This window comes from Myotis nattereri, assembly GCF_964212035.1.
Source record: "Myotis nattereri genome assembly, chromosome: 1".
Taxonomy (NCBI): Eukaryota; Metazoa; Chordata; class Mammalia; order Chiroptera; family Vespertilionidae; genus Myotis; species Myotis nattereri.
In genome coordinates this window covers 9,530,769-9,558,328 of record NC_138075.1, presented here as the reverse complement: position 1 = coordinate 9,558,328, position 27,560 = coordinate 9,530,769, and the positions used below count along the sequence as shown (strand labels likewise).

General features: G+C 38.9%; 1 protein-coding gene across 4 annotated transcripts in view; it reads right to left on the bottom strand.

Annotated features, from left to right (window-relative positions):
* UNC79 (unc-79 homolog, NALCN channel complex subunit) overlaps positions 1–27,560 on the bottom strand; it is a 226,455-nt gene that overhangs the window by 137,045 nt on the left and 61,850 nt on the right. For all 4 annotated transcript variants that reach the window (XM_081097313.1, XM_081097312.1, XM_081097314.1 and 1 more), the window contains 3 exons: positions 21,673–21,765; positions 17,276–17,331; positions 16,301–16,430 (listed from right to left, as the gene is read on the bottom strand). In XM_081097313.1, the coding sequence (XP_080953439.1) occupies positions 16,301–16,430; positions 17,276–17,331; positions 21,673–21,765 (279 nt within the window). The remainder of the gene's footprint in view (positions 1–16,300; positions 16,431–17,275; positions 17,332–21,672; positions 21,766–27,560) is intronic.

Sequence of the window (27,560 nt, the reverse complement as noted above, 5' to 3'; positions counted from 1 at the left end):
TTTGCTGGGTAGAGGACCAAAGAAGAAGGGGCTGAGCAAAGTAAAAGCTCTAGAAATCTGAGTAGGAGTCCTTTGGGGGGTTTGGCTTTATACTAAACTTGTGTAAGACAAAACTTAATTTGGCTTCATAGAGAACAATTATGAGGGATTGATAACTTAATTAGAGGTCCAGTGCACAAAATTTGTATACAGGGAGGGGGGTTGTCCCTCAGCCCAGCCTGCACCTTCTCCAATCTGGGACCCCTCGAGGATGTCCAACTGCCTGTTTATGCCCGATCCCACCAGGCAGTCGGACATCCCTCTCATAATCCAGGACTGCTGGCTCCCAATCACTCGCCTGCCTGCCTGCCTGATTGCCCCTAACCGCTTCTGCCTGCCAGCCTGATCACCCCCAATCACTCCCCTGCCAGCCTGATCACCCCCAATCACTCCCCTGCCAGCCTGATCAATGCCTAACTGCTCCCCTGCTGGCCTGATGGCCCCCAACTGCCCTCCCTGCAGGCCCGGTCACCCCCACCTGCCCTCCCCTGCCATCTTGGTCCCCCCCAACTGTCCTCCCCTGCAGGCCTGGTAGCCCCAACTGCCCTACCCTGCAAACCTGATCACTCCTAACTTCGCTCCCTTGCCAGCATGGTCACCCCTAACTGCCCTCCCCTGCAGGCCTGGTCACCCCCAACTGCCCTCCTCTGCCAGCCCGGTCAACCCTAACTGCCCTCTCCTGCAGGCCTGATTGCCCCCAACAGCCCTCCCTTGCAGGCCTGGTCCCTCCCAACTGCTCTCCCCTGCTGGCCTGATAGCCCACAACTGGCCTCCCCTGCTGGCCATCTTGTGGCGGCCATCTTGTGTCCACATGGGGGTGGCCATCTTTGACCACATGGGGGCGGCCATCTTGTGTGTTGGAGTGATGGTCAATTTGCATATTACCTCTTTATTATATAGGATAATTCCTACATCACATTCAGGGTTGGGAGATATTCAAGTTCCAACCAGCCAGAGCCGAGGGAACTCAGTAAAAACCTGGATTATTCAATGGAGACTCTAAAAAGTCATGTCATAGTAGGAGAGCTGAACTAACATTAGTGAAAAAGCCTCCCCAGGATCCCCCTAACAAAGCATAAGTACAAGCCTTGGAAGGGTTAAGCTAATCCACCAGTAACTTGACTGTCAAAAGAAACTTTAACACACTATAATGGAAGACAACAAAATCCAGACACTTCATAATGTAGTATTCTTGAAGACCAGCATCCAGTCAAAAATTACTTACTATTTGAAAAGGACGGAAAATGTAACCCATAATTGGGAGAAAAACTGGGCATTAGAAACAAACCCAGAAATTACAGAAATGTGGTAGTTTTAGCAAACAAGGACTCTAAGATAGCTATTATAAACATATTTAAAGAAAAATATGAAAACAATGAGGCTAGCTATTAAAGATATAAAAAAAGAACCAAATGAAATTTCTAAAAATTAAAAAATATAATACCAAAAATGAAAAATTCCCTGAATGGGAGTAATGGCAGCTTAGACAATGTAGAAGAAAAGATCTGTGAATTAGGAGACATAAAAACAAAAACAACCCAAACTGAAATACTAGAAGAAAAATAAAGAGAGCTTCAGTGAGCTGTGGGAAAATATCAGGCAGAGTAACCAAGTATGTTTAAAAGCCAAAACAGTGCAATGGGGGCAGGGAGTGGCAATTATTTGAAAAAAAAAAAAAAAGGCCAAAATTTTGCAAGTTTGATGAAAACTATAAACCCACAGATCCAAGAAGCTCAATGAATCTTAGGTAAAATAAAAGCAAAGAAAATCACACCAAAACTCATTAAAATTGAACTGATAAAAACCAATGATAAAGAGAAAATCTTAAAAGCAGCCAGGAAAAAAGACACATTACTTACAGGGGAACAAAGATAAGAATGATCGCTGATTTCTCGTCAGAAACAATGCAAGCCAGAAGACAATGGAACGACATCTTTAATAGGCTGAAAGAAAAAAACTGTCAACCTAGAATTTTATACCCAGTGAAAATATCCTTCAAAATTGAGTATGAAATAAAGACTATTTGAAGACAAATACTAGAGAATTTATTGCCAGCTGAACTCCACTACAAGAAATGTTAAAGAAAGGTCTTGAGGCTGAAGGAAACCTAGGACTTACACAAAGGCAAAAAGAGTTCTAGAACTTTGTAAATATAATGAATAAAAGACTTTCTAATCATATTAACATATTTTTAAAAGATGATTTATTGTTTAAAACAAAAATAATAGCCATGTATTGTAAGACCAATAATATATAGAGAAAGAAGTAAAATATTTAATAACAAGAACAGAAACGATGAGGGGGGAAATGAAAATGTACAGGGTTCTAACATTACATGTTAGCTAGTATAATATTCTTTTAAGGGAGGCTGTGAAATTAAAGGTATATATTATAAACATTAAAGCAATTTTTAAAAGGATGTATACCTAGTAATTCAATACAGAGATAAAATGAAACACTAAAAATAACCCAAAAGAAGGCAAGATATTAAAAAGAAAAGAAACATAGAATAGATGGGACAAGTAGAAAACAAGTACAAGATGCCAGGCTCAAGCCCAACTATATCTTTAGTTACATTAAATGTAAATGTCCTAAACAATAATTATATTACATGTAAGTGGTCTAAAAAAGCAGAGATTGTCAAATAGATTTTAACTTTTTCAAAAAGCATGACTCAAATATTTGCTGCCTGTGAGAAACACTTGAAATATAAAGATAGATATATTAAGAGTAAATAGATAGAAAAATTTGTACCATTAGCATAGCATTAGCAAATGCTCATCATAAGAAAACTGGAGTGTCTATATAAATATCAGACAAGTAGACTCCCGGACAAAGAATATTACCAGTAATAAAGAAGAATATACAATGATGATAGGGTCAATTCATCAAGATGACATAATAATCATAAATATCTGTACATCTAATGATAGAGTTTTAAATTATATGAAGCGAAACTGACACAAATAAGTCCATAATTCATGTTATAAATTTCACCAATCTTCTCTTAGTAATTCATAAAATAAGCAGACTGAAAATCAGTAAAAATAGAAAGCTTAAACAACATTCTCAACAAGTTAACCTAATTAATAATGATAGAATTCTCCACTCAAAAACTGCAGAATATACATTATTTTAAGGGGCACATGCAAAGTTTACTGGCCCATAAAATAGGCCTTAAAAATGTATATGTAGCAATACATAGAGTATCATTCCTGACCACAATGAAATTAAACTGGAAATAACAAAAACATATCTGGAAAGTCACTAAACGTTTATATTTTTGAAAAAACACACATCTCAATAATCCATAAATCAAAGAAGAAATCATAAGGAATATTAGAAAATATTCTGTACTAAAATACAATAAAATCACAGCATATCAAATTTGTGGGACGCAAGTAAAGCAATGTTTAAGGGGAAATTATAGCTTTAAATTATTTCATTAGAAAACACAAAAGATTCAAAATAAATTATTTATGTTTCTACCATAACAAAATAGAAAAAAATAAACTCAGTGTTATCAGAAAAAAGAAAATAAAGATAAAGGCATAAATCAGTGAAATTGAAAATGGAAAACCAATAGAGAAAATCATAAAACCAAACATTGGTTCTTTGGCAAGTTCAATAAAATTGATAATTCCTCTATCAAGCCTAATAAATGAAAATATAGAGAAGAAACAAATTACCAGTATCAGAAATGAAAATCAGGACATCACTGCAGATCCTATAGATATGCTAATAAATTTGATAAGTTAGATGAAAATGATCACATTCCTCAAAAATCAAAGATTACAAAATTATAAACTCTGGCTCAATAAGAAAGAAAATTTAAATGCCCCATAACTATTACATTGAATTCAACAATGTAAAATCTTCCCACAAAGAAAACCTCAGATCCAGATGGATTTGCCAATAAATTCTATTAACTATTTAAGAGAATAAATACAAATCATACACAAACTCTTTCCAAAAATGGAAGAGGAGAAAACACTTCCAAACTCATTTTATGAGGTCAGGATTACTCTGTAAACAAAACCAGATGAAAGCATCACAGTAAAAGAAAACTAGATCAATATCCCTCATAAATATAGAATCAAGAACACAACAAAAAATTAGCAAATTAAGTCTGGCAATATAATACAGCTGAAAATGTAGAATTTATCTCAGGAATGTAAAGTTGGTTTAACAATGCAAACCAAATCAATGTAATTTACCATATTAACAGAATGGAAATCATATGATCATCTCAAAATATATTTGAACAAAATAGGAGAAAATGCATTTGACCAAAACTTATATTCATTCTTGACAAAAACTCTCAGCAAACTAAGATTAGACAGGGACTTCCTCAATCTGGTTTTAGATAAAAGCATCTGTGAAAACCTACAACTACCATTATATTTAATGGTGAAAGCCTTAATGCTTCCTCCCCTCAGACTAGGGGGTGTGGGGGAAGATAGTCACTCTCAGCACTTCTATTCAACACTGAACTGGAGACATGAGCCAGTGTAATGAGAAAAAGAAAGAGAAGAAGAAAAGGGAAAAGGAGGGAAGGGAGGGAGGGAGAAAGGGAAGTAGCAGATAGGCATATAAATTAGAAAGAAAGAAGAAATGTTTTAATTATTTTTATTTTCAAGAGAGCAAAATCTTATACACAGGAAACTTTAAGAAACTTACAAATAAGCTACAAAACTAACAAGTAAGTTTAGCAAGGTTTCAGGGTAAACAAATCAATATACAAAAATCAATTAAATTTCTTTATACTGTCAATGAACAATTGGAAAATAAATTTTAAAATAATGACACATCATAAAAAATATCAAATACCTAGGAATTAATTTTAAAAAATAAATGCAAGAATTCTATACTGAAAACTACAGAGGGAAATTTTTAAAGACCTAAATAATGCATCATGTTCATGGATTAGAGAACTAATATTTTGCAATGTCAATTCTTTCCAAATGGAATTATAGATTTAATATAACCCAGATCAAAATCCCAGAAGGATTATTTCTGCAGAAATTAAAGCTGATACTAAAATATATATGGAAATGCAAAAGACCTAAAATAGCCAAGATGATCTAAGAAGAACAAAATTAGAAACTTGCACTATCTGATTTTAAGACTATAAGGCCAAAGTATTTAAGACAGTTTGCATTGGTATACAGATCAATAAAACAGAATAGAGTCCAGAAATATACCCACACATATATGACCAAAGGTACAATACAATTCAAAGGAGAAAGTATAATCTTTTCAACAAAGGATGTTACAACAATCTATAAGGAAACAAATAAACCATACTCACCATGCACAAGAATTAAATTGAAACAGATCATAGACCTACATGTATAAGCTAAACTAGAAAGCTTCTGGAAGAAGACATTGGAAACTATCTTCACAACCTTGGATAAGACAAAGATTTCTTAGGCATGAAAGGCACTAACAATAAACAAAAAATTGCATTTTAGTTTACAAACAACTCATGCTCCTCAAAAGGCAGTGTTAGTAAAAGTAAAAAAGCAATCCCAAACTGGAAGAAAATATTATATATATATATATATATATATATATATATATATATATATATATATATATATCTCTGACAAATGACTCAGACCACAGTACACTAAAAAATGTATAACAATAATAAAAAAGACAAACAACCCAATTAATAACTATGCAAAAGTATTCATCAAGCCCTGACCGGTTTGGCTCAGTGGATAGAGCGTCAGCCTGTGGACTGAAAGGTCCCAGGTTTGATTCCGGTCAAGGGCATGTACCTTGGTTGCGGGCACATCCCCAGTGGGGAGTGTGCAGGAAGCAGCTGATCGATGTTTCTCTCTCATCGATGTTTCTAACGCTCAATCCCTCTCCCTTCCTCTCTGTAAAAAAAATCAATAAAAAATATATTTTAAAAAAGAAAGTATTCATCAAATACTTCATAAAATATCTGAATGACCAATCCTAGCTAATAAAAGAGTAATATGCAAATTAACCATCACTCCAACACACAAGATGGCTGCCCCCATGTGGTCAAAGATGGCCGCCACAAGATGGCCAGCAGGGGAGGGCAGTTGTGGGCAATCAGGCTTGCAGGGGAGGGCAGTTGGGGGGGACCAGGCCTCAAAGGGAGGGCAATTGGGGGCAATCAGGCCGGCAGGGGAGCAGTTAGGCGTCGATCAGGCTGGCAGGGGAGTGGTTGGGGGATGACCAGGCTGGCAGGCAGAAGCGGTTAGGGGCAATCAGGCCAGCAGGCAAGCAAGCGGTTGGGAACCAGCAGTCCCGGAATGTGAGATGGGATGTCCAGATTGGAGAAGGTGCAGGCTGGGCTGAGGGACACCACCACTCCCCCACCTCCCGTGCATGAATTTCATGCACCGGGCCTCTAGTAAGCATATAAAAAGGTATTCAACATCAGTCATCAAAGAAATATAAATTAAAACCACAATGAGATACACACCCATGAGAATGGTTAAAAATCAAAACACTGACAGCTGTGAGTATTAGCAAGGGTGTATAGCAACTGAAACTCTCATATACTGTTGAATAAATGTAAAATGGCATACACACTTTACAAAGCTGTTTAAAATTCTTTTATAAATTATATGACCCAGCAATTCCTCTCCTAGGTACATATCCAAGAGAAATAAATGTATATGCCTACAAGACTTATGTAAGACTAGAGGCCCGGTGCACAAAAATTTGTGGACTCGGGGGGGAGAGGGGGTCCCTCAGCCCGGCCTGTGCCCTCTCGCAGTCTGGGACCCCTCGGGAGATAACGACCTGCTGGCTTAGGCCTGCTCCCGGGTGGCAGAGGGCAGGCCCAATCCCTACGTGCAGCCCCTGGTTGGGCTCAGAGCAGGGCCGATTGGGGAGGGGGGTGCCTTCCCCTGTCACGAACAGAGCAGGGCGGATAGGGAGGTTGTGGCCCAGCCCCGTCACACACAGAGCCGCAGGGCGATCAGGGGGTTTGGGTGCTGCCCCCTGTCACGCTGATCCCAGTGCCGGGAGGCCTCGCGGCTCTGCTGATCCCGGTGCTGGGAGGCATATTACCCTTTTACTATATAGGATAGAGGCCTGGTGCACGGGTGGAGGCCGGCTGGTTTGCCCTGAAGGGTGTCCTGGATCAGGGTGGGGGTCCCCACTGGGGTGCCTGCCCAGCCTGGATGAGGGAATGATGGCTGTTTTCAGCTGGTCACACACCCTTCAGGGTGGGGGTCCCCACTGGGGTGCCTGGCCAGTGTGGGTGAGGAGCTAAGGGCTGTTTTCAGGCTGGCGGGTGACTGAAGCTCCCAACTGCTCCTTTTTTTCTTTTCTATTCTGGGCCAGCTTTAGCTCTGAGGCTTGGCTCCAGCTCTTAGGCCCCCGCTGCTGAAAGCAGGTATCTGGTTTTTTTGGGTTCTATAATCGAACACTTTCAACTCCAGCTCTGAGATCCTGGCTGGCTGAAAGCAGGTTTCTGGGGTTTTGTTTAGCTTCTATATTTGTAACAATGTTTCAAACTGCAAGCTCAGAGGCCGGCAGCGGCAGGCAGGGAACCTTGGATTCCTCCGTCACTGAAGCAAGCAAGCCTCATGTTCACTTCAAGCTGCCTAGCTGCCGGCCGCCATCTTGGCTGGCAGTTAATTTGCATATCACCCTGATTAGCCAATGGGAAGGGTAGCGGAGGTACAGCTAATTACCATGTTTCTCTTTTATTAGATAGGATACTTATAATAAAGGTTAATTTATGAATTAGTTAAAGCAAAAAATTAACAAACCTATATAATAAAAGACTCATATGCAAATCAACTGAACATCGGAATGACCAGTCGCTATGATGTGCACTAACCACCAGGGGCCAGACGGTCAACATAGGAGCCACCCCCTGGTGGTCAGTGCACTCTCACATGGGGGCGCGCCACTCAGCCAGAAGTTGGGCTCACAGCTGGTATCAGAATCAGAAAAAAAGAAGTAAAATTGCCTCTATTTGCAGATGACATGATTTTATATACAGAACATCCTATAAAGACACAACCAAAAAACTGTTAGATCTAATCAATGAATTCAGTAAAATTGTGGGATGCAAAAATGGACACACAAAAATTGGTAGCATTTCTATATACTAACAATGAATATTTTTTAAAAGAAATAGAGAAATTAACCCCATTTACAATAGCATCAAAAACAATAAAATATTTAGAAGTAAATTTAATCAAGGAGATGAAAGATATCTACTCTGAAAACTACAAGATTCTTATGAAAGAAATTGAAGAACACAAAAATTCATGAAAAGATATCCCATGTTCATAGATTAGAAAAAATCAATACAGTTAACGTGTCAACACTACCAAAAACCATCTATAGATTCAATACAATCCCTATCAAGAGTCCAATGGCAACTTTACAAAAGTAGAAAACAACACTCCTACAAATTAACTGGAACCACAAAAGACCCCAAATAGACAAAGAAATCTCAAGAAAGGACAAAGCAGGAGGCATCACACCCTTGATTTCAAATTGTACTATCTATATATATAAAAGCCTAAGTGACCGGCCGACTGGCCAGTAGCTATGACATGCAATGACCACCAGGCAGCAGATGCTCAATGCACAGGCATGGAAACATGGAACAGACTGGTGAATCTCAGAGGGGAGGGGGAAGGGGGGAGGGCGGGAAGAGATTAATGAAAGATCTTATATGCATACTAGAGGCCTGGTGCAGGATTTGTGCACTGGTGGGGTCCCTCAACCTGGCCTGCAGGGATCGGGCCAAAACTGGCTCTCTGACATCCCTCGAGCGGTCACAAATTGAAAGAGGGTGCAGGCCAGGCCAAGGGACCCCACCAGTGTACAAGTCCGTGCACCAGGCCTCTAGTAAAGCTATATAATCAAAAAAATATGCTACTGGCATAAAATAGACCAATGAAAAAGAATCAAGAGCTCAGAAATAAACCGAAGCATACATGTTTAATTAATATTTTACAATGAAGCAGACAACACTCAATGGAGAAAAGACAGTCTCTTCCATAAGTAGTGCTATGATAATTGGATATTCACATGTAAAAGAATGAAACTGGACCACTATCATACACCACTCAAAAAAAATATGAAAAATAAAGAGAGCATAAAAGCATAGCATGGAAGCCAGGAGAGGATAAAAGGAGTTAAAATATTCTGTCATCTTACTGGAAAAAGTAAAAATACTATTTTATAGTAGACACTAATAAATCAAGAATGTATAGTATAATCTCTAGGCTAGTGACTAAAAGAATACAGAAGACTGAATAGCTCACTAAGACAAAAATGGAATATTTAAATATACTCAATCAGTGCAAATGAAGCAAAAAGAAGATAAAAGGCAGGAGAAATGGAAAGCAAGTAGAAAATGAATTTTTAATCAAATATACCGGCAATTACATTACATGCATGGGTTAAATACTTCAATTAAAAAGTTGTTTTGGCACATGTTTATGTGTGTTTAACTTGACAAACCTTTAACTTAGCAAAGAGCTGGGTATAAGCATGAAGGAGGAAAAAGAAGGAAGAAGAGAAAGAACAGAAAAAAGAAAAACCACAGGAGACAAGGAAAAGAAAAACAATTACAACAAGGTGAAAAGACCTGCACTGAAGGATATAAAATTTTATAATTAAGCTATATTAATTCAGACACTGTGGTATTGAGAAGAGGAAAAATACATCTACTGAACTAAATAAATAATCCAGAGACAAAACTATAGTTAAATATGACCCCCAAAAATAGTACTACAGAGCAGGAAGGAAAGAATATTTTCAATAAATGATACTAAGTCGACTGGCTATCCATAACAGAAAAAACTAACATTTATCTCACACCATACAGAAAAATTAAATCTGGATTCATCTAAATTTCAAGTATAATAAACAAGTATTCTGATGACAACAAGGAATATTGTCATAATTGGAGTAAGGAAATATTTCCTTAGATAGGATATAAAGTCCTTCAAAGAAAAAGATTGATAGTTTGATTATATTAAGAAGGAAAACTTGAGGGGGTAGAGGGTAAGAGATCAACTGAAGGACTTGTATGCATGCATATAAGCATAACCAATGGACACAAGACACTGGGGGTGGGGGTGAGGGCATGTGCCTGGGGTGTAGGGGAGGCCGAGGGAAGGTCAATGGGGGAAAAAAGGAGACATATGTACTACTATTTGTAATACTTTAAACAATAAAAAAAAAAAGAAGAAGAAGGAAATCTTGAGTTAATATAAATTCATCATTTAGTGAGTAAAAAAAATAACAAAAGATTTTTTTTGCAACATACATAACTGACAAAGATTATATAAGTACTGAAGTGGCCAATAAATACATTTAAAAGTTGTGCATTAGTAATCAGGAAAGTGCAAATTGTAACCATAATTAGATACTTCTACATACCCTTGAAAATGGCTAAAATTTTAAAAATAAATAAAATAAAGAATTGCCCAAAGTGTGGAATATAGACAAAAAGAACTCTCATACCCTTCTCATGGAAGTACAAATTAGTACAACCCTTTTGGAAAACTGTTTGCCAATATCCATTAAATTGGATATAGGCATAACCTCTAACCCAGCAATTCCATCCTAGTACTATACTAACAGGAATGTGTACACATGTGCACCAAAAGATACCTAGAAGGATGCTCATAGTAGCATATTTATAACAGCCAGAAAGTAGGAACAACCCAAATATCCATCCATAGTAAAATGGATACATAAACTGTGGTACATTCATTTGGTAGCATATATAGCAATAAAAATAAACAAAGCACAGTTATGCTCAACCCATGGACAATCTACACACACACACACACACACACACACACACACACACACACACAAATAAATAATGTATTATTCCATTTATTAAACATTCAAATTAGGTGCAAGTCATTTTGGGGGTTGGAAGTCATGTTAGTAGTGATTTACCTTTGGGATAGCAGAAGGAGGTAATCATGGCAGTAAAGATGGTAGGAATGTTCCACAGATATTCATAATTTGTGTGTTTATCTACGTGTGCATAATGCAGTAAAAATGGTTTAAAACATTTTTGTGATTTTGTGGAGATAAAATCAAGATAATAAAAAGATAAATAAAAACTCAATAATCAAGAAGTAATTACATAAAAAGATGGTAGAGCTTCTTGTACTTGTATACAACTCAAGAATCCAACTCTACTAATTTGGTAGCTTCAACCAAAATTTAACCTTGTAGTATTATCTTTAGTTAGTTATGCCCTATCTATGTTTGCAACAGTCTCTACCCTGGGCATACATCTTCCCATATCTTTTATCCCATAGTTCAGATGGAAACTACACCATAACTGGTGCTGATTTTTGCTAACAAAAGCTTAATTATTTACTTATTAGGACACTATAACAAGAAAATTGCCAAATAATTTATTTCTTCCCAACAGAAGCAGTACTGTGCAGAACAACATAATCGGGGATTGTCATTGCCAAGAAACCTGTAATTTTTGCATCTTTAAGACTCATATTTATTAATCAAAATAATTGCAGTAGTTTTTATTATTGATAAATACTAATAAACTCAAAAGAGGCAAACACTATAGATTACCAAATCCTCACTATTTGATCTTCTTCATATGAGTTGTGAACATTCCTATATTACTATGCTTAAAAAAACAATAAATTTATCTATAATAATAAAAACACAATATGAAATTCGACCGGACAAACAGTGGAACGACCGTCTGGATGAACTTCCGGATAAAGCCAGGGCTACAAGGGCTGAGGCAGCCGGGGCAGCGAAGGTCTACTCTTGCACAAATTTTGTGCATCAGGTCTCTAGTATACATATATGTATAGTTTAAATTACAGTGAACTACTAGCAATTATTAAATCTAGGTGGTTCTGTGTGTGTTCATAGTATTATTCTTTAAACTTCTGTATTTGAAAATTCATCATAAAATAATGGGGAAGAATCCTGTATAATTATATACAACCTGATCTCAACTTTATTTTTAAATGTGCATCAAAAAAAAAGAAGGAAATATATCAAAATGCTAACAAATATACCAAATATAAAAATTCTGGGTAGTGCTTTTTTCCTTCTTACATATTTCTATAATTTTTCTATTTTTCCATTACTTCTAGATAGAGTAGAAGGGAGAGGGAAGAGAGAGAGAGAGGGGGAGAGAGAGAGAGATATCAAAAAAACATTGATGTGAAAGAAACACATCAATTGGTTGCCTCCCGCAAAAAATTTCACATCAATTGGCTGCCTCCCACAAAAAATTTCTAGTGCTCCAGCTAAAGTTTCACTAAGGAACTGATCTGGCTTGATCTCCCCTACTCAGCCAGAGATCGAGCCTGCAACCAAGGTACAGTCCCTTGACCAGGAATCAAACCTGCAAACTTTTAATGCACAGGCTGGCTATCTTAACCACTGAGCCAAACCAGCCAGGGCTTATAATTTTTCTAAAAGCATTTTTTTTAATTTACATTTTTAAAGAGGAAATAAATTATTGGAAAAACATACAAAAGTTACTGAAAGCATTTCAAAGTTACATGGAGACAATCTATATATATAAAAGCCACACGACCAGAACAATGGAATGACCAGAACGACCGGAACATTGCTATGACATGTACTGCAGTGGCCAGCCAGCTCAATCGGGGCCCTGAATGGACCCCCCAACTTCCCAAGGCCCCTCCCCCTGGCTGGCCCCACCCATGATCGTCCTCCCCACCCCCATTGGGGCGGTCCAGCCAGACCCCAACCATACACGATTTTGTGCACCAGACCTCTAGTTTTCATCATAAAATTTTGTGGCTATATAATTTTTATTGTTAAGAATATTTCAATACTAAATACTGTTGATACCCTTTACTGCATCCTTCACTGCAGCAGGCATTGCAAAAAATTTCTAGTGCTCCAACTGAAGTTTCACTAAGGAACTAAATTGAGAGAAGTGATATCACACTGATAGACTGAAAAAATATGAGTGTTCAATGAAGATAACCTAGGTTCAAATTCAAGCAGTGTTTCCTTATTATTTGTGTGGACTTAGCAATGTTAGTTAAACTGTGCCCCACTCCTTGCCTGTAACATTGAAATAAGAGAACCTGCCTCTCAAGATTTTTGTGAAAATTAATTGAGAAAATGTCTGTAAAACCTAATCTGGTCTTGGTCCATAACTTTTGTTCAATTAAGAGAATGCTAAAATATTAAATGAGATAATAAGCAGCTAGAACAATGTCTGACAAGCAGACAGTGCTGGATAAATAGTAATATACAGACCAGAATGGTTAATTTTTTCCATGATCTCTTGTTTTCTGCATAGAATGCCATGATCCCCTAGAATGGGAGTTCCAAGAGAGCTGCTTTCCCAGGACCTTGGACAGTGCCTGGCAGGTAGCAGGCAAGTAATGACACTGTCGAAAAAGTGGAAGTGTGTGGAGGTGTGACTACAAGGTTGGACTGAAGAATAAATGCCTGTACACAGAGACTCCTGTTCAGATAGGCAAGAGAAGGAGAAAGAGCCCTCTTATCCTAGTTGACAGAGGCTGAGCTATTCTGGGGAGACAGGTTTGTCTGGCTCTTCCAAGAGGGTGTGGTCACCAGGGAAACAGAAGCATCTGTCAGCTTCCCCAGGGGTTCTGGGATGCTCTGAACAGGCCAATCCTATCATGTGGTTTCTCCATTTAAAACCTGATGTAGTTTCCCTTGGCCATTAGGATGAAATCCAATCCCCTTCAAAGGCCCTGCCAGGCTCTCTGCTTACCCCTAGCTACTCTCCTCCTGTCCCTTCACTGTCTGGCTGCATAGCGACTTTTCCAGTAACTAAAATACGATCATGCTATCTTTGGCCTCCAAGTCTGAACCCATGAGGTTCCTTCTGCCTCAGTCTCACTTTTTATCTATTAATGATTCACTCCCATTAAGATGTCTAGCGTGTGAGTCTTGTTCAGGTATCAGCTTACATGTCACTCACTAAAGAACCTTTCTTGACAACCCAACCTTCCTCAAACTTGCCCACTCTCAGGGGGAGGTCAGAGGTCCCTCCTGTGTGTTCCCACAGCTCTCTGTACAGTTGACCCTTGAACAACCCAGCTTTAAATTGTAGGCAATTAATAGTGGGTCCACTTACACACGGATTTTTTTCAATAAATATTGTAAATGTATTTTTTCTCCCTTACGATTTTCTTAACATTTTCTTTTCTATAGTTTATTTTAAGAATACAGTATATAATACATATAACACACAAAGTATGTGTTAAATGACTGTAATATGTAAGGTTTCCTATTAACAGTAGGCTATTAATAGTTAAGTTTTAGGGGAGTCAAAAGTTATGCATAGATTTTCAACTGTGCAGGGTGGGGAGGTTGGCACCCCTAACTCCTGTGTTGTTCAATGGCCAACTGTATTTGCTCTACCTTTGTACTTACCACACTATCAGGTAGTTTCCTGGTCTTTCCCTCACAGATGGAACGTACACACCAAGATATTAGTGATTTTAGTATGGTTTTCATCATATTACCAATGCCTAGCATAATGCCCAGCTAATAGTAGATACCCCGTTAAGTATTTGATGAATAAATAAATGCGTTTTCATGTCTAGATTGTATTAAGTTCCATAAGATCTGGTTTTGTGTCAGAAAATACAGGGCCTGGCACATTAGAGTTATTCTTTAAATATTTAACAAATAAATTTCATTTAATACTGGTTACCCATTCATACATCCTGTAAATGCTTATTTCAGAGATCTACTGAGAAGAGTTGGTATCAAATATTTCAGTCATTTTATCTTTTATTTTATTAATGATTCCAACTACTTTTGCTTTTATATTCAAATTATCCAGTTAGCAATACTTCAATATTCTCTACTATAGATGATATAAAACACCAATAATATCAATTTTCATTCTTTTAAAAATTGCTATCTACCTTCATTGCTTTAATTAAAATTATTGTTACCACTACAGCCAATACTATTTGTTCTAAGTTTAGAATAAGCCCAGCAAGGACCATCAAAACAGGTATTAATAACTAACAATTGGCTTTCATCAGGAACATAAGGAACAGAATTAAATTAAATCCCCTTTGAACCACCTCAAATGGCCTTAGGAAAGATAAGAGATGCCAAGAAAATGGGTTCTACAACATCAGTACACAAGAACCTGAATAAAAGCTAACTTTGCAAAAACATCCACCTCTGCCATTTTCAGAAAGCTATGTCCACAATTAAGTGGAGGGAGAAGGTAGTCAAGGGCATCTGAAACTCTATTAGCCATAGGTTGCTTCTCTGATTTTATATTATACTAGAGACCCAGTGCATGAAATTCGTGCACACGGGAAGGGTGTCCCTCAAACCAGGCCGCACCCTCTCGCAATCCAGGACCCCTCGGGGGATGTCCAACTGCCAATTTAGACCTGATCCCTGTGGAATCGGGCCTAAACTGGCAGTCGGACATTCCTCTCACAATCCGGGACTGCTGGCTCCTAACCGCTGGCCTGCCTGCCTACCTGATTGCCCCTAACTGCCTCTGCGTGCCTGCTTGATTGCCCCTAACTACTCGCCTGCCTGCCTGATTGCCCCTAACTGCTTGCCTGCCTGCCTGATCACCCCTAACGTCTCTGCCTCGGCCGCTGCCACCACAGCTTCATCCAGAATGACATCCGAAAGGATGTCTGGAAGGTTGTTCAGCTGTCCACTGTAATTAGCATATTATGCTTTTATTATTATAGATAAACATAATCCACAACATAGGACCTGGGTTAGTTTGTTTTGTTTTTTGTTTTTTATAAATATACCGGTATGTCTTTATATTTAAATTCGATGTTTACTTCTCAGTTATTAATGACACCAATATTCAGCAATTGTTGACTCTTCCTGTCCAACTAGGCTATCAAGGTCATTTAATTGGTACTTAGCGTATGAACTGGTAATGTTGAACATGCTCCAAATCTTCTCATCAGAACAGAATTAGCCACCTGGAGTTTTGCTGCATGGTGAGCAAATGTGCAGCATTCCCCGCACATCTTTGCAGTGATTGACATCAGTGGTTAAGACCACAGAGTACATGTGGCAAATGGGACTGAGACTTGCACTTTGGTGTCATGGAATTAACTTTAATTAATTTATTTTATGCCACCTAGTTTCAGAGAGGGCTTATGACAATGTCTAAAGGTACATGAATATAATCCAGCAAGATAAAAAAATATGTAAGTAGGTGAGGTAAACGTGGCATAGTAGAAATAAAGACGGGGCATCACAGGGCTACTCTTACCTGTGTACTGCAAGCCCCTATATTCACTTATTGCCCCAGGAGGTTTTAAATTGGGCCAGTAATGGAACAGCATTTGCACAGCTGGCGGTTTCACTTGTGAAGGGCCATATGCGATCACGTACAAAAGATCCTGAAGGAAACAGGAAGAATATTTTGACTTAGTATAATCAAATAAAAATAAAGGTAGCTCAGTACCAAAGCAGTAAACATTTTTTTAAATATATTTTATTGATTTTTTACAGAGAGAAGGGGAGAGGGATAGAGAGTTGGAAACATTGATGAGAGAGAAACATCGATGAGCTGCTTGCACACTCCCTACTGGGGATGTACCCACAACCAAGGTACATGCCCTTGACTGGAATCGAACCTGGGACCCTTGAGTTCACACTGAGCCAAACCGGTTAGGGCACAGTAAACATTTTAGTAGAGGGGTTGAGGTGGTTAATTCCCCTGGAATTTCATCGATCAGTTTAGATCATATAAAAACATTATTTTTATTATTTACTTATTGGCCCTATAAATAAACCCCCCAGGCAGAGTTCATATGTACATTATCTTTTAACAAATTCTCTACTCAGAATGATATTAAAGATAGATTTTAGAACAACATAAGCCAGTTTGCTAAACAGTACATTTTTAAAATATAACACATTTTGCAACAATTCACATCTATTTGAAAGCAAACAGGTTCTTAAGCAACTTTTCAAATTAAATAAAATTGTCATATAATATAGTATTTGCTAAATTCTAAGAATAAGAGATATCCAATTATTTTTTCTGTCAAGCTACTTGTTCAAGATCATTCTTTCTCTAAATGCTAATTAACCAATAAGGAAAGAATTATAGGGTCTGACATATCAATATAATAAAACATCAATAAATTTTACCTACAAATACTTTTAACATGCAAACAATTTTTACTACATTATATAAATTAAGTTTGTGGCTATGAGTTAAATGTGGCCCAAAACTTACTTTCCAGACTTCATGTTTATATTTCATGAGGCATTCCAATAACTGACAATGATACACTGTAAGGAAGAAAATGTAATTTGAACATTAAATATAAGTACCAGATAAAACATCCTTTGAGATTTAATAAACTATACTAGTAAGACTTTCACTCTAATCACTAAATTAGAAACTACTTATTTCCATATATTCATATTTTTCAAAAAATCATATAAGCCCTTGACTTTATCAAGTTTTATCCAAGATCCTTGAAAGTATATTTCATTCATCTTATCAACAAAGGAAATATTAAGAAAAATCCCTAGTAATCATACCTTTACAACACAAACATATCAATGTAATAAAGAACTGCATAGGGGAAAAACAGCAGAATAGGATCATAACAAAAGCCCATATTGACTGAGAATTCATTAAGCCAGTTATTGTGCTAAGAGCTTTACTTGTATTATCTCATAACCACCATGTTGCAGCTAATAAACTGAGACTTAGTTTCCTACCTTGCCCAAGTTAGGACAGCAAGTCACAGAATGATGGATTAGAACAGGAATCTTATCATTTGATTTCCAATTCCATCTCCTGAGGAATGCTTAAAAGCTACACAGCAGCAAGCTTCTTTGATTTGCCTGTGCTTACTTAGGAAAGAAAGAGGCTGTTGCCCTAGTTAGATAGCTGTTTTTTACCTTCCCTAATCCATCTTCCAACCCTATTATTTCCCCTCCTAGAAGACCCGTCTTACTATATCAATTAAAATTGTATCCATATTTTAAGACCCATACTTTGTTTAAGTGGCATGAAACCTTCCCTAGTCCTTTTAATCCATAAAGTTCTTGATTTCTGATGAATTAATACTATCTACAGTATTTATTTTTGTATGTTTCACATACTACTTTATATTATAAATTAATGATTTATGTGAATATGCCTAATCTTCCCAACTAGAAATAATCTCCATGAAGCCAGCACCATATCTGACATTTCTGATGGTTTTCCCACTGCCTAAATGCACAAAACTGTGTACAGAGGATTTACTCAACAGAACTTGTTAGTTGAATAAAGACTATAAGGACCAAGCTGCCTCTTGCTGTCTCCCCCAAGGAGAATTCAAATAGGATGATGACCTACCACTTGGTCCCAGAGTGCCTCCTGGTGGATGTCACCTCACTTCTTAACCGTTTCCCACACTGAAAGACTGGGTTGGGGTTCCAAATGTACTTCTTACTATAGAATTGATTTTGGGCTATAAACATTCCCCCATGAATGGATGAAGATACAGAATTAGAAATAACAGAAGTAATTCTATATCAGTGATGGTGAATCTGACATGCATGTCAGAGGTGACACGCAAACTCATTTTTTTGTTTGATTTTTCTTTGTTAAATGGCATTTAAATATATAAAATAAATATCAAAAATATAAGTCTTTGTTCTCCTATGATTGCAAATATCAAAAAATTTCTATATGTGACACGGCACCAAAGTTAAGTTAGGGTTTTTCAAAATGCTGACACGCCGAGCTCAAAAGGTTCACCATCACTGTTCTATATGATAAAGATACAGACTTAGAAATAATAGAAGTAATTCTATATGTTCAAGATGGTTTCCCTGTGAAACATTCAACTCCAAGAAGATGGCAGATTGTAACAACCCCATTGCTATTTACTGAGCATTTACAATGTGACCATTACTATGCTAAGTAAGCACTTTACATATGCTTTAATTCATTAAATCCTCACAATGGCATTTTAAGGCACTGCAGGAGGAATTACTCCCATTTTATAGGAATTTTATGAGGAAACTTAGTCTTAAGGTGGTTAAAAATGGTGTTCAAGATTAAGCTAACTGGCAATTTGCAGGTGAGCTCAGATGTGAACCCACATACATCTAACTTCAAAGCACATGCTTTTACCCACGTTGCTTTACTGCCTTCCAATTTAGAAATTAGGACCAAAGCCTCATGATGAGACTTCAATTAACTAGATCCCAAATGGAGGATTTTTTCCAGAACACAATCCTATCTACTAAAGAGGGAATATGCTAATTAACCATCATGCCCGCACAAGATAGTGGCGCCCACAGCCAATAGAGGGAATATGCTAATTGACTGTCATACCTTCACAAGATGGTGGTGCCCAGTCCCCTCAGCCCCACCTCATCCAGCCGGAGTCCCCCAGTGCCCTCAGCCCCGCCTCACCCAGTCCCCACAGCATCCAGCCTCATCCAGCCTTAGTCCCCCAGTCCCTTCAGCCCCACAGGGTAAGGCAGTTGGGGGTGATCGGGCCGTCGGGGGAGGGCAACTGGAGGCAATCGGGCTGACAGGGGAGGGCAGTTGGGGGTGATCAGGCTGGCAGGGGAGAAATTAGGCATCAATCAGGCTGGCAGGGGAGCAGTTAGGGGGCTATTAGGCTGGCAGGCAGAGTGGTTAGGGGCAATCAGGTAGGCAGGCAGGCAAGTGGTTAGGAGCCAGTAGTCCCGGATTGTGGGAGGGATGTCTGACTGCCCTGTGGGATCAGGCCTAAACCGGCAGTCAGACATCCCCCAAGGGGTCCCAGATTGGAGAGGGTGCAGGCGGGGCTGAGGGACACCCTCCCCCATGCACGAATTTCATGTACCAGGCCTCTAGTATATAATATAAATGACATTTTGAGGGTACTTTAAGCCAAACAGGGTGAGTCATGAGATATAAATCCCAAAACAAATATATTTCAATTAAACTCATATAATAATCATAAAGGATTTCATATTTAAAGGATGATGCTCCACACTAGAAGCATTAGAGTTTTTTAATAAAAAATGTTTTCCTCATCATCCAGAGTCAAAAACTCCATTATTATTTACGACTAGAGGCCCAGTGCACAAATCCGTGCATTGGTGGGGTCCCTCGACCTGGCCGGTGATCAGCCAATCGGGGCTATGGGATGTTGGCCAGCGGGGGTAGGGGCCACGGGAGGTTGGCTATGGGAGCACACTGACCACCAGGGGTTCCTCCCCCCTGGTGGTCAGTGCATGTCATAGCAACCATTCAACTGGTTGTTCGGTCGGTTAGACTTCTAGAGAGAGAGAGTAGAGGCCCAGTGCATGAAATTCATGCATGGGGGGGGGGTCCCCTCAGCCCAGCCTGCACCCTCTCAATAGCAGGGGTCCCTCCGGGCATGTCCAACTGCGTATCGGGCCTAAACCAGCAGTTGGACATCCCTCTCACAATCCAGGACTGTTGGCCCTTAACTGCGTGCCTGCCTCTCTGATCACCCTTAACCACTCGCCTGCTTGCCTGATCGCCCCTAACCACTCTGCATGCCTGCCTATTCACCCCTAACCACTTGCCTGCCTGCTTGATCAACCCTAACTGCCTCTGCCTGCCTGATCACCCCAACTGCCTCTGCCTGCCTGATCACCCCTAAGCACTCTGCCTGCCTGATCACCCCAACTGCCTCTGCCTGACTGATCGCTCCTAACTGCCTCTGCCTACCTCCCTGATCACCCCTAACTGCTTGCCTGCCCGTCTGATGGCCCCTAACCGCTCACTCAGGGGCCGTGGTCATTCTGGTCTCTGGTTGTTCTGGTTGTTCCACCATTTTGGTCGCTGGGCTTTTATTATATAGGATGTAGTTAATTTACTATGTAATTAAGTAGAAGGTTGAAAACTGTGCTATCAAATTGATTCACTTTCCAAATAAACATCAAATAAAAATAAAAATTGTTATATCTTAGCATGTGTCTCCAATATCAGCCCCTTTTTAGGTCAGTTTCCCAAAGTTCATCTGCAATTATACGGATGAACAGAAATCGAACAGAGTAAATCATATGAGATCTGGCCAACATCACTAGTAATCAAATAAATACAAATCGTAACAAGATATTATTTCCATCTGTCCAACTCTATACAAATTTTATAATACTCAATGACAGGTTACATATACTTTCATATATAATTAGTGAGACTACTGAAATTTTTTCAAGTCCTTTAACCAATTAATCCCTCTTTTATAAATGTATTCTAAGGAAATAATCAGAAATGTACTAAAAGATTTATGTTCTAGGATACTTGTGTGACATTAGAGTAGCAAATTCACAAATGATTTTCTTGAATTACTAGAATTGCAGGTGATTTTTATATTTCCAAGTCAACTATTCATGTATATTTATATTTAATCAATTTCTAGACAAAGTTCTAAGATTGTGTCCTCAAACATTCTTGCAAGATTGCTACTAATAGCAACAATATATTTTATTGAAAGGGAAAGAGAAATTTATTTCAACTCAGAAGTCTGTTTTCTAACACATCTTCACTTGTCTATCCACCAAGAGAAGTTCTTCTTCTGTGAGAATTTCTAGCCTGTGTGTTTGATCTCTTGTTTAATTATTGGTTTTGGAACTAGTCAAGCCACCCAAATTTCCATTTACCTGGGTTGGATGTGTACTGCATTGCAATCATTAGCATGGATGATGCAGAGAGATTAACATGGGCAGGAACTCCTTCTCTCCTTGAGGAACCCACTGAAATAAAAATATTTTTATTAGATACTATACACACACACACACACACACACACATATACACTTGCTACTTTTGCATAGAGCATGAAAGCTGAGAAGAAACTTTTTCTGTAAAAGTCCCAACTATATTGATGGACATTTTGCACAAATAACACTACAAATTTGATCCTGGCATACAAATGCTACAGTTGTCATCATCGGTAGCCAGCATTTAGTGAGAATCCACAAGGAGCAAGAACTGTGCCAGAATGTGATGTAATGGCTTATCAGAGCTGTACTAAGATGTGATCTCTGCTCCCAAGATGTTTGTATCTGGGTGGAAAAGCAAGAAAAAACAGAATCCTCCATATATTCAGGTATAAAGGCATGTTGAAGGCTATCCCAATAAGAAAGTAAAGATAAAAGGTTTCTGAACCCAACTTGAATTCATTAACTTTTAGAGATGCAGATAAAATAATAGTCTACTTACAGTGGATACCTTATTAATTTAGTTACACAAAATTTAAATCATGTATTCTTTAAAAAAATAGTATATTAATTAAAATTTTTTTCAATTCTCACATCATTAAAAAATTTTCAAACCTTCACATATAACTGAACCATTAGCATCTTCATCACCATGAGAACCACTTTTTTAGTTTTCCAAAGCTTGCCATCTTCAGAGCCATCTGAGTTGTTTTAAATAAAGCACATTTGATTCTGTGAGTAACACCACTGCTGAACATTTTATCCTGTGCCACAGCATGAAATCGCAAAGCAAGTTGGTTTCTTCAAAATTCATCTTATAGCTGCATAATCATGTTGTCCAGGTGATAACTTAAGACATCTTTAAGTGGCTTGTTTACAATGACATCCAACTATATTAAATTTCTTTCTGTGTCTTTTTTTAATAGAATGTATCAGGTAACCCCAACAAACATTCAAAACTAGCACTGATTGAAGTCATTCAGGGTAATATATTGTCTCCAACGAGTACTTTATTATTCTAAACACAGTAATTGAGGGAGGATCCACAATAGAAGAAACTTTATAAGGATTCAAATATAAAATGAATTTCTTTTCTCAGGGATAATTGTAGAAACAGGAAAAAACGCTCCTTATATTTGAGCTTGTGTGGAAAATTGTCAAGAAAGCATGATTAGCCTGGCCGGCATGGCTCAGTGGTTGTGTGGCGGACTTATGAACCTGGAGGTCAAAGTTCGATTCCAGTCAGGGCGCATTCCTGGATTGTGGGCTCGATCCCCAGTGTGGAGAGTGCAGGAGGCAGACCACTAATGATTCTCTCTCATCATTAATGTTTCTATCTCTCTCCCTCTCCCTTCTTCTCTGAAATCAATAAAAATATTTAAAATTTTGAAAAATGAAAGCATGATTAGAACAGTGGACAGTGAGTATAATACCTTCAGAAAGTCAATTCTCAATTTCCTACACATCATGGACAAGACCATGAACATGAACAACAAAAAAAGCAGATAACTTTAAAATCTGCTTTATTTTATTTTATTCTATATCAAAGTGTAATATGTAGAAATAATATCTCACCTACAGCCAAAAACAAGACAACTTATAATAAAAGCACATGCACAGACGTAACATTAAAACACTAATAAAAGATTTGTCATAAAGTAAAGAAGACAAAGAAATTTACCATGATTCTTTTTTTTTTTCATAAAAGATTTTGAGCACCACAATAGATGGTGCTCAAATGAACAAACAAATAAAACAGGTCTATAATTAAGTTCTATTTACTTGAGATTGCTTTTTATTCATTACTTGCTGCTGGACTGCTGCTAACCCACCACGTAGGTGATATTGAGGTAATAAATTAGTTTGGCTATACAATACCAATAAGTTTAATAATTACACAAAGATGTGGAGATCAATTCATTGCTATTAGATGATAAAGTTGACTGATCATTAGATGATAAAGTTGACTAATCAAATATGATTGATCAAAGAAAAAGGACTTTGAGCCGAATCCTAAAGAACAAGATGCAGTTGTTCTTAGACTTGAGCCAGAGAGTTTGTTCAAATTCAGCATTTGGGAGCATATCCAGAGGGCCTAACTCAGTTTGGAAACAGGGAAGTGCCATATGTAATAAGCACAACAAATGATTCTAATGCAAATGAACCTTGGACCTCCCTTTGACAAGTACTGCTAGAGAGATAAGAAATAAAACAGAAAACACAAAGTAAGGGGTCCGGGTGTGGGAAGAATAATTGCTTGCCCCTTGTGCCCTTTGTTTAAGGAAGAAAAAGAAAATCTCAACAAAAAATAATTCCATTCCTTTCGGGACAAGGGTTTTCGCCTTTGTTTAAATTCATCTCAAACTTTTTAATAATATGCATGTCTAAAAAATGAAAACTACTATTAAGGAAGGCTGAGACTCACTATGCCTGGAGGCCTTTAAAAATGGGAGAGATGCCCAGGTGCCTCAGATGATTTAGGTGAAGTATATTTATAGAGCAGCCCAAATGAATCAGTGACCTTTGGATGTCCCTCCTACCCCTACAAAACCATGCTCTCCCTCAAGTATGGTCAACCACAAAGCCAAAAGTGCTCCCTTGGCTCAAGCCCTAGGAAATTGGCTCCAATGCTTATATAAACAGATGGTGCCTTGCAATTCCTTAGCCTTCTAACAGATTGAATAAAATCATCGCAATTCTAATTTAATAAACACGCACAGGCACACATCATTTATTGAATCTTGTTAAAAAGCATGATGTAAACAGATGTGTTGCTTGTCCCCATGGGGGTGCAAAAGGCCACGGCTACATACAATGGAAGGAAGAAAATTAATCAAAATAAAAATATTTTTATACATAATATTGTGCTCAGGAAATATAATCAAGTTTTTAGACCTATTTCCTGATCCTCTCAGCACCATCAGAATAACCAGCACCACCACACCCTCCCTTTATGGACAATAACAATTCCTTAATCTGTTCCTGCATTTCATAGTTCCTAATATATAATCATGTACAGCTCTTATATGATTCTCGCAAAAAAAAAAAGTATATGTAAAAACCATTTTATAAAAGAGAAATCAAATTATTTGCATGAGAACACCAAATTAATTATTAGGACTACTAGAGGCCTAGTGAACAAAATTCGTGCAGGGGAGGGGGGAGGGTGTCCCTCAGCCCAGCCTGCACCCTCTCCAATCTGGGACCCCTCCAACTGTGGGGCGGCCTGGGTGAGAGACTGGGGCAGTTTGCAGGCCAGCCACGCCCCCATGGGGTGAGGGTCCCCGCTGGGGGGGCATGGCCAGCCTGGGTGAGGGGCTGAGGATTGTTTTCAGGCTGGCCACACCCCCTGCAGGAGGTTGGGGCACCTTCCCCTGTCACAAACAGAGCAGGGCGGATAGGGAGGTTGTGGCCCCGACCCTGTCACACACAGAGCCGCAGGGCGATCAGGGGGTTTGGGTGCTGCCCCGTCACACTGATCCCGGTGCCGGGAGGCCTCGCAACTCCACTGATCCTGGTGCTGGGAGGCATATTACCCTTTTACTATATAGGATAGAGGCCTGGTGCACGGGTGGATGCCGGCTGGTTTGCCCTGAAGGGTGTCCTGGATCAGGGTGGGGGTCCCCACTGGGGTGCCTGGCCAGTCTGGGTGAGGGGCTGAGGGCTGTTTTCAGGCTGGCGGGTGACTGAAGCTCCCAACTGCTCCTTTTTTTCTTTTTTCTTTTTTATTCTGGGCCAGCTTTAGCTTTGAGGCTTGGCTCCAGCTCTTAGGCCTCCGCTGCTGAAAGCAGGTTTCTGGCCTTTGTTTACCTTCTGTATTTGAAACAATGTTGCGATCCTGCTGGCTGAAGCCCGGTGGACTAAAGCAGGTTTCTGGGGTTTTGTTTGGCTTCTATATTTGTAACATAGTTGCTTAGAGTTGCAGCTCAGAGGCCTGCAGCAGCAGGCGGGGAACGTTGGAGTCCTCCTTCACTGAAGCAAGCAAGCCTCATGTTAGTTTCAAGCTGCCTGGCTGCCGGCCGCCATCTTGGCTGGCAGTTAATTTGCATATCAGCCTGATTAGCCAATGGGAAGGGTAGCGGTCGTACGCTAATTACCATGTTTCTCTTTTATTAGATAGGATAGCCCAAATCACCTGACTTCATAGCCAATGCTCTAGTCACTTATTCAGTCAAGAAGTATTTTAAGCGCTGGCCAGGTAGCTCAGTTTGTTGGAGCATCGTACAGTGCACCAAAAGAATGCAGGTTCAACTCCTGGTCAGGGCACATGTGTAGGTTGTGGGTTCTATCCCAGCCAATCGATGTTTCTCTCTCTTGCTCGCTCTCTCTCTCTTCCTCTCTCTCTCTCTCTCTCTCTCTCTCTCTCTCTCTCTCTCTCCATATTTTTGGGTGAGGATTTTTTTTAAGTATTTTTTCAGTGCTTCCTATGTACCAGGCATTGTTTAAGGCCCTGGATACACAGCTATGTACAAAGCAGGCAAGTCTTTGTCCTTTTGGAGCTTAAATGCTAAAGCTGTGCTATCCAATATGATAGTCATAGCCACATGTGGCTGTTTGCCAGGGGGAGGGAGGGCCAGAGGAGGTGGAGGAGGCCATAGGGGAAATAAATGGTGATGGATGGAGACTTGACATGGGGTGATGAACATACAATGCAGTGTTCAGATGATGTGTCATAGAATTGTGCACCTGAAACCTGTTAGAACAATTACTGTTATGATACAACAAACTGTAGGGGGAATTGGGCTATCCAAGAGGGTAGCCCCTTATCTCAAGCAACATGTGCATTTGAGCAGAATATTGGAATTAGTTGCAATGAACCTGACAGGTCTGTCATTTGACTTTGGGTTTGGTCTGCTCAGGGGTGGGGAAACTTTTTTCTGCCAAGGGCTATTTGGATATTTATAACATCATTTGCTTAATATAATTCACTTAATATAAATTTATGTTTCTATGAAAAAAGCTCCTATAAATTTATTGAATTTTGAATCCTGCCTGTGGTTGCCTTGGCAGGGACAAACCAAATGATTCTGAGGGCCTCATAAGGATGTTCCCCACCCCTGGTATATGCTTAGGTAACTTAAACTATTCAAAGACTATTCCTACAAATTATTTCAAACATGGGATGTAGACAGAGAAGGTTATGATTATTCACAATTTTACAGCTAAGGAAATTAAAAGTTCGATGAGGTTAAGAGATCTGTAGCCAAAGGAAAACAATTCAGCATTTCTGAATGTATTTCCAAAACATTTCCCCCAATTCAACAATAAACTCTTTGTTTTATCTTTATTGTTCAGATTATTACAGATGTTCCTCTTTTTTCCCACCATAGGTCCCCTCCACCCAGTTCCCACCCCACTCCAGGCCTTCTTCCCCCCCCCCCCCCACTGACCTCATCCATAGGTGTAAGCACTTTGTCCAATCTTTTTCCACACCCCACACAATCCCTTCCCCCCGAGAATTGTCAGTTGGCTCCCTTTCCATGCCCCTGATTCTATTACATTCACCAGTCTGTTCTGTTCATCAGGTTTTTTATTCATTTGATTTTTAGGTTCACTTCTTGATAGATATGTATTTGTTGTCATATTGTTGTTCATAATTTTTTATCTTTACCTTTTTCTTCTCCTTCCTCTTCTTAGAGAATACCATTCAGCATTTCATATAATACTGGTTTGGTGGTAATGAACTCCTTTAGCTTTTTCTTATCTGTGAAGCTCTTTATCTGACCTTCAATTCTAAATGATAGCTTTGCTGGGTAGAGTAATCTTGGTTGTAGGTTCTTGGCATTCATCACTTTGAATATTTCTTGCCACTCCCTTCTGGCCTGCAAA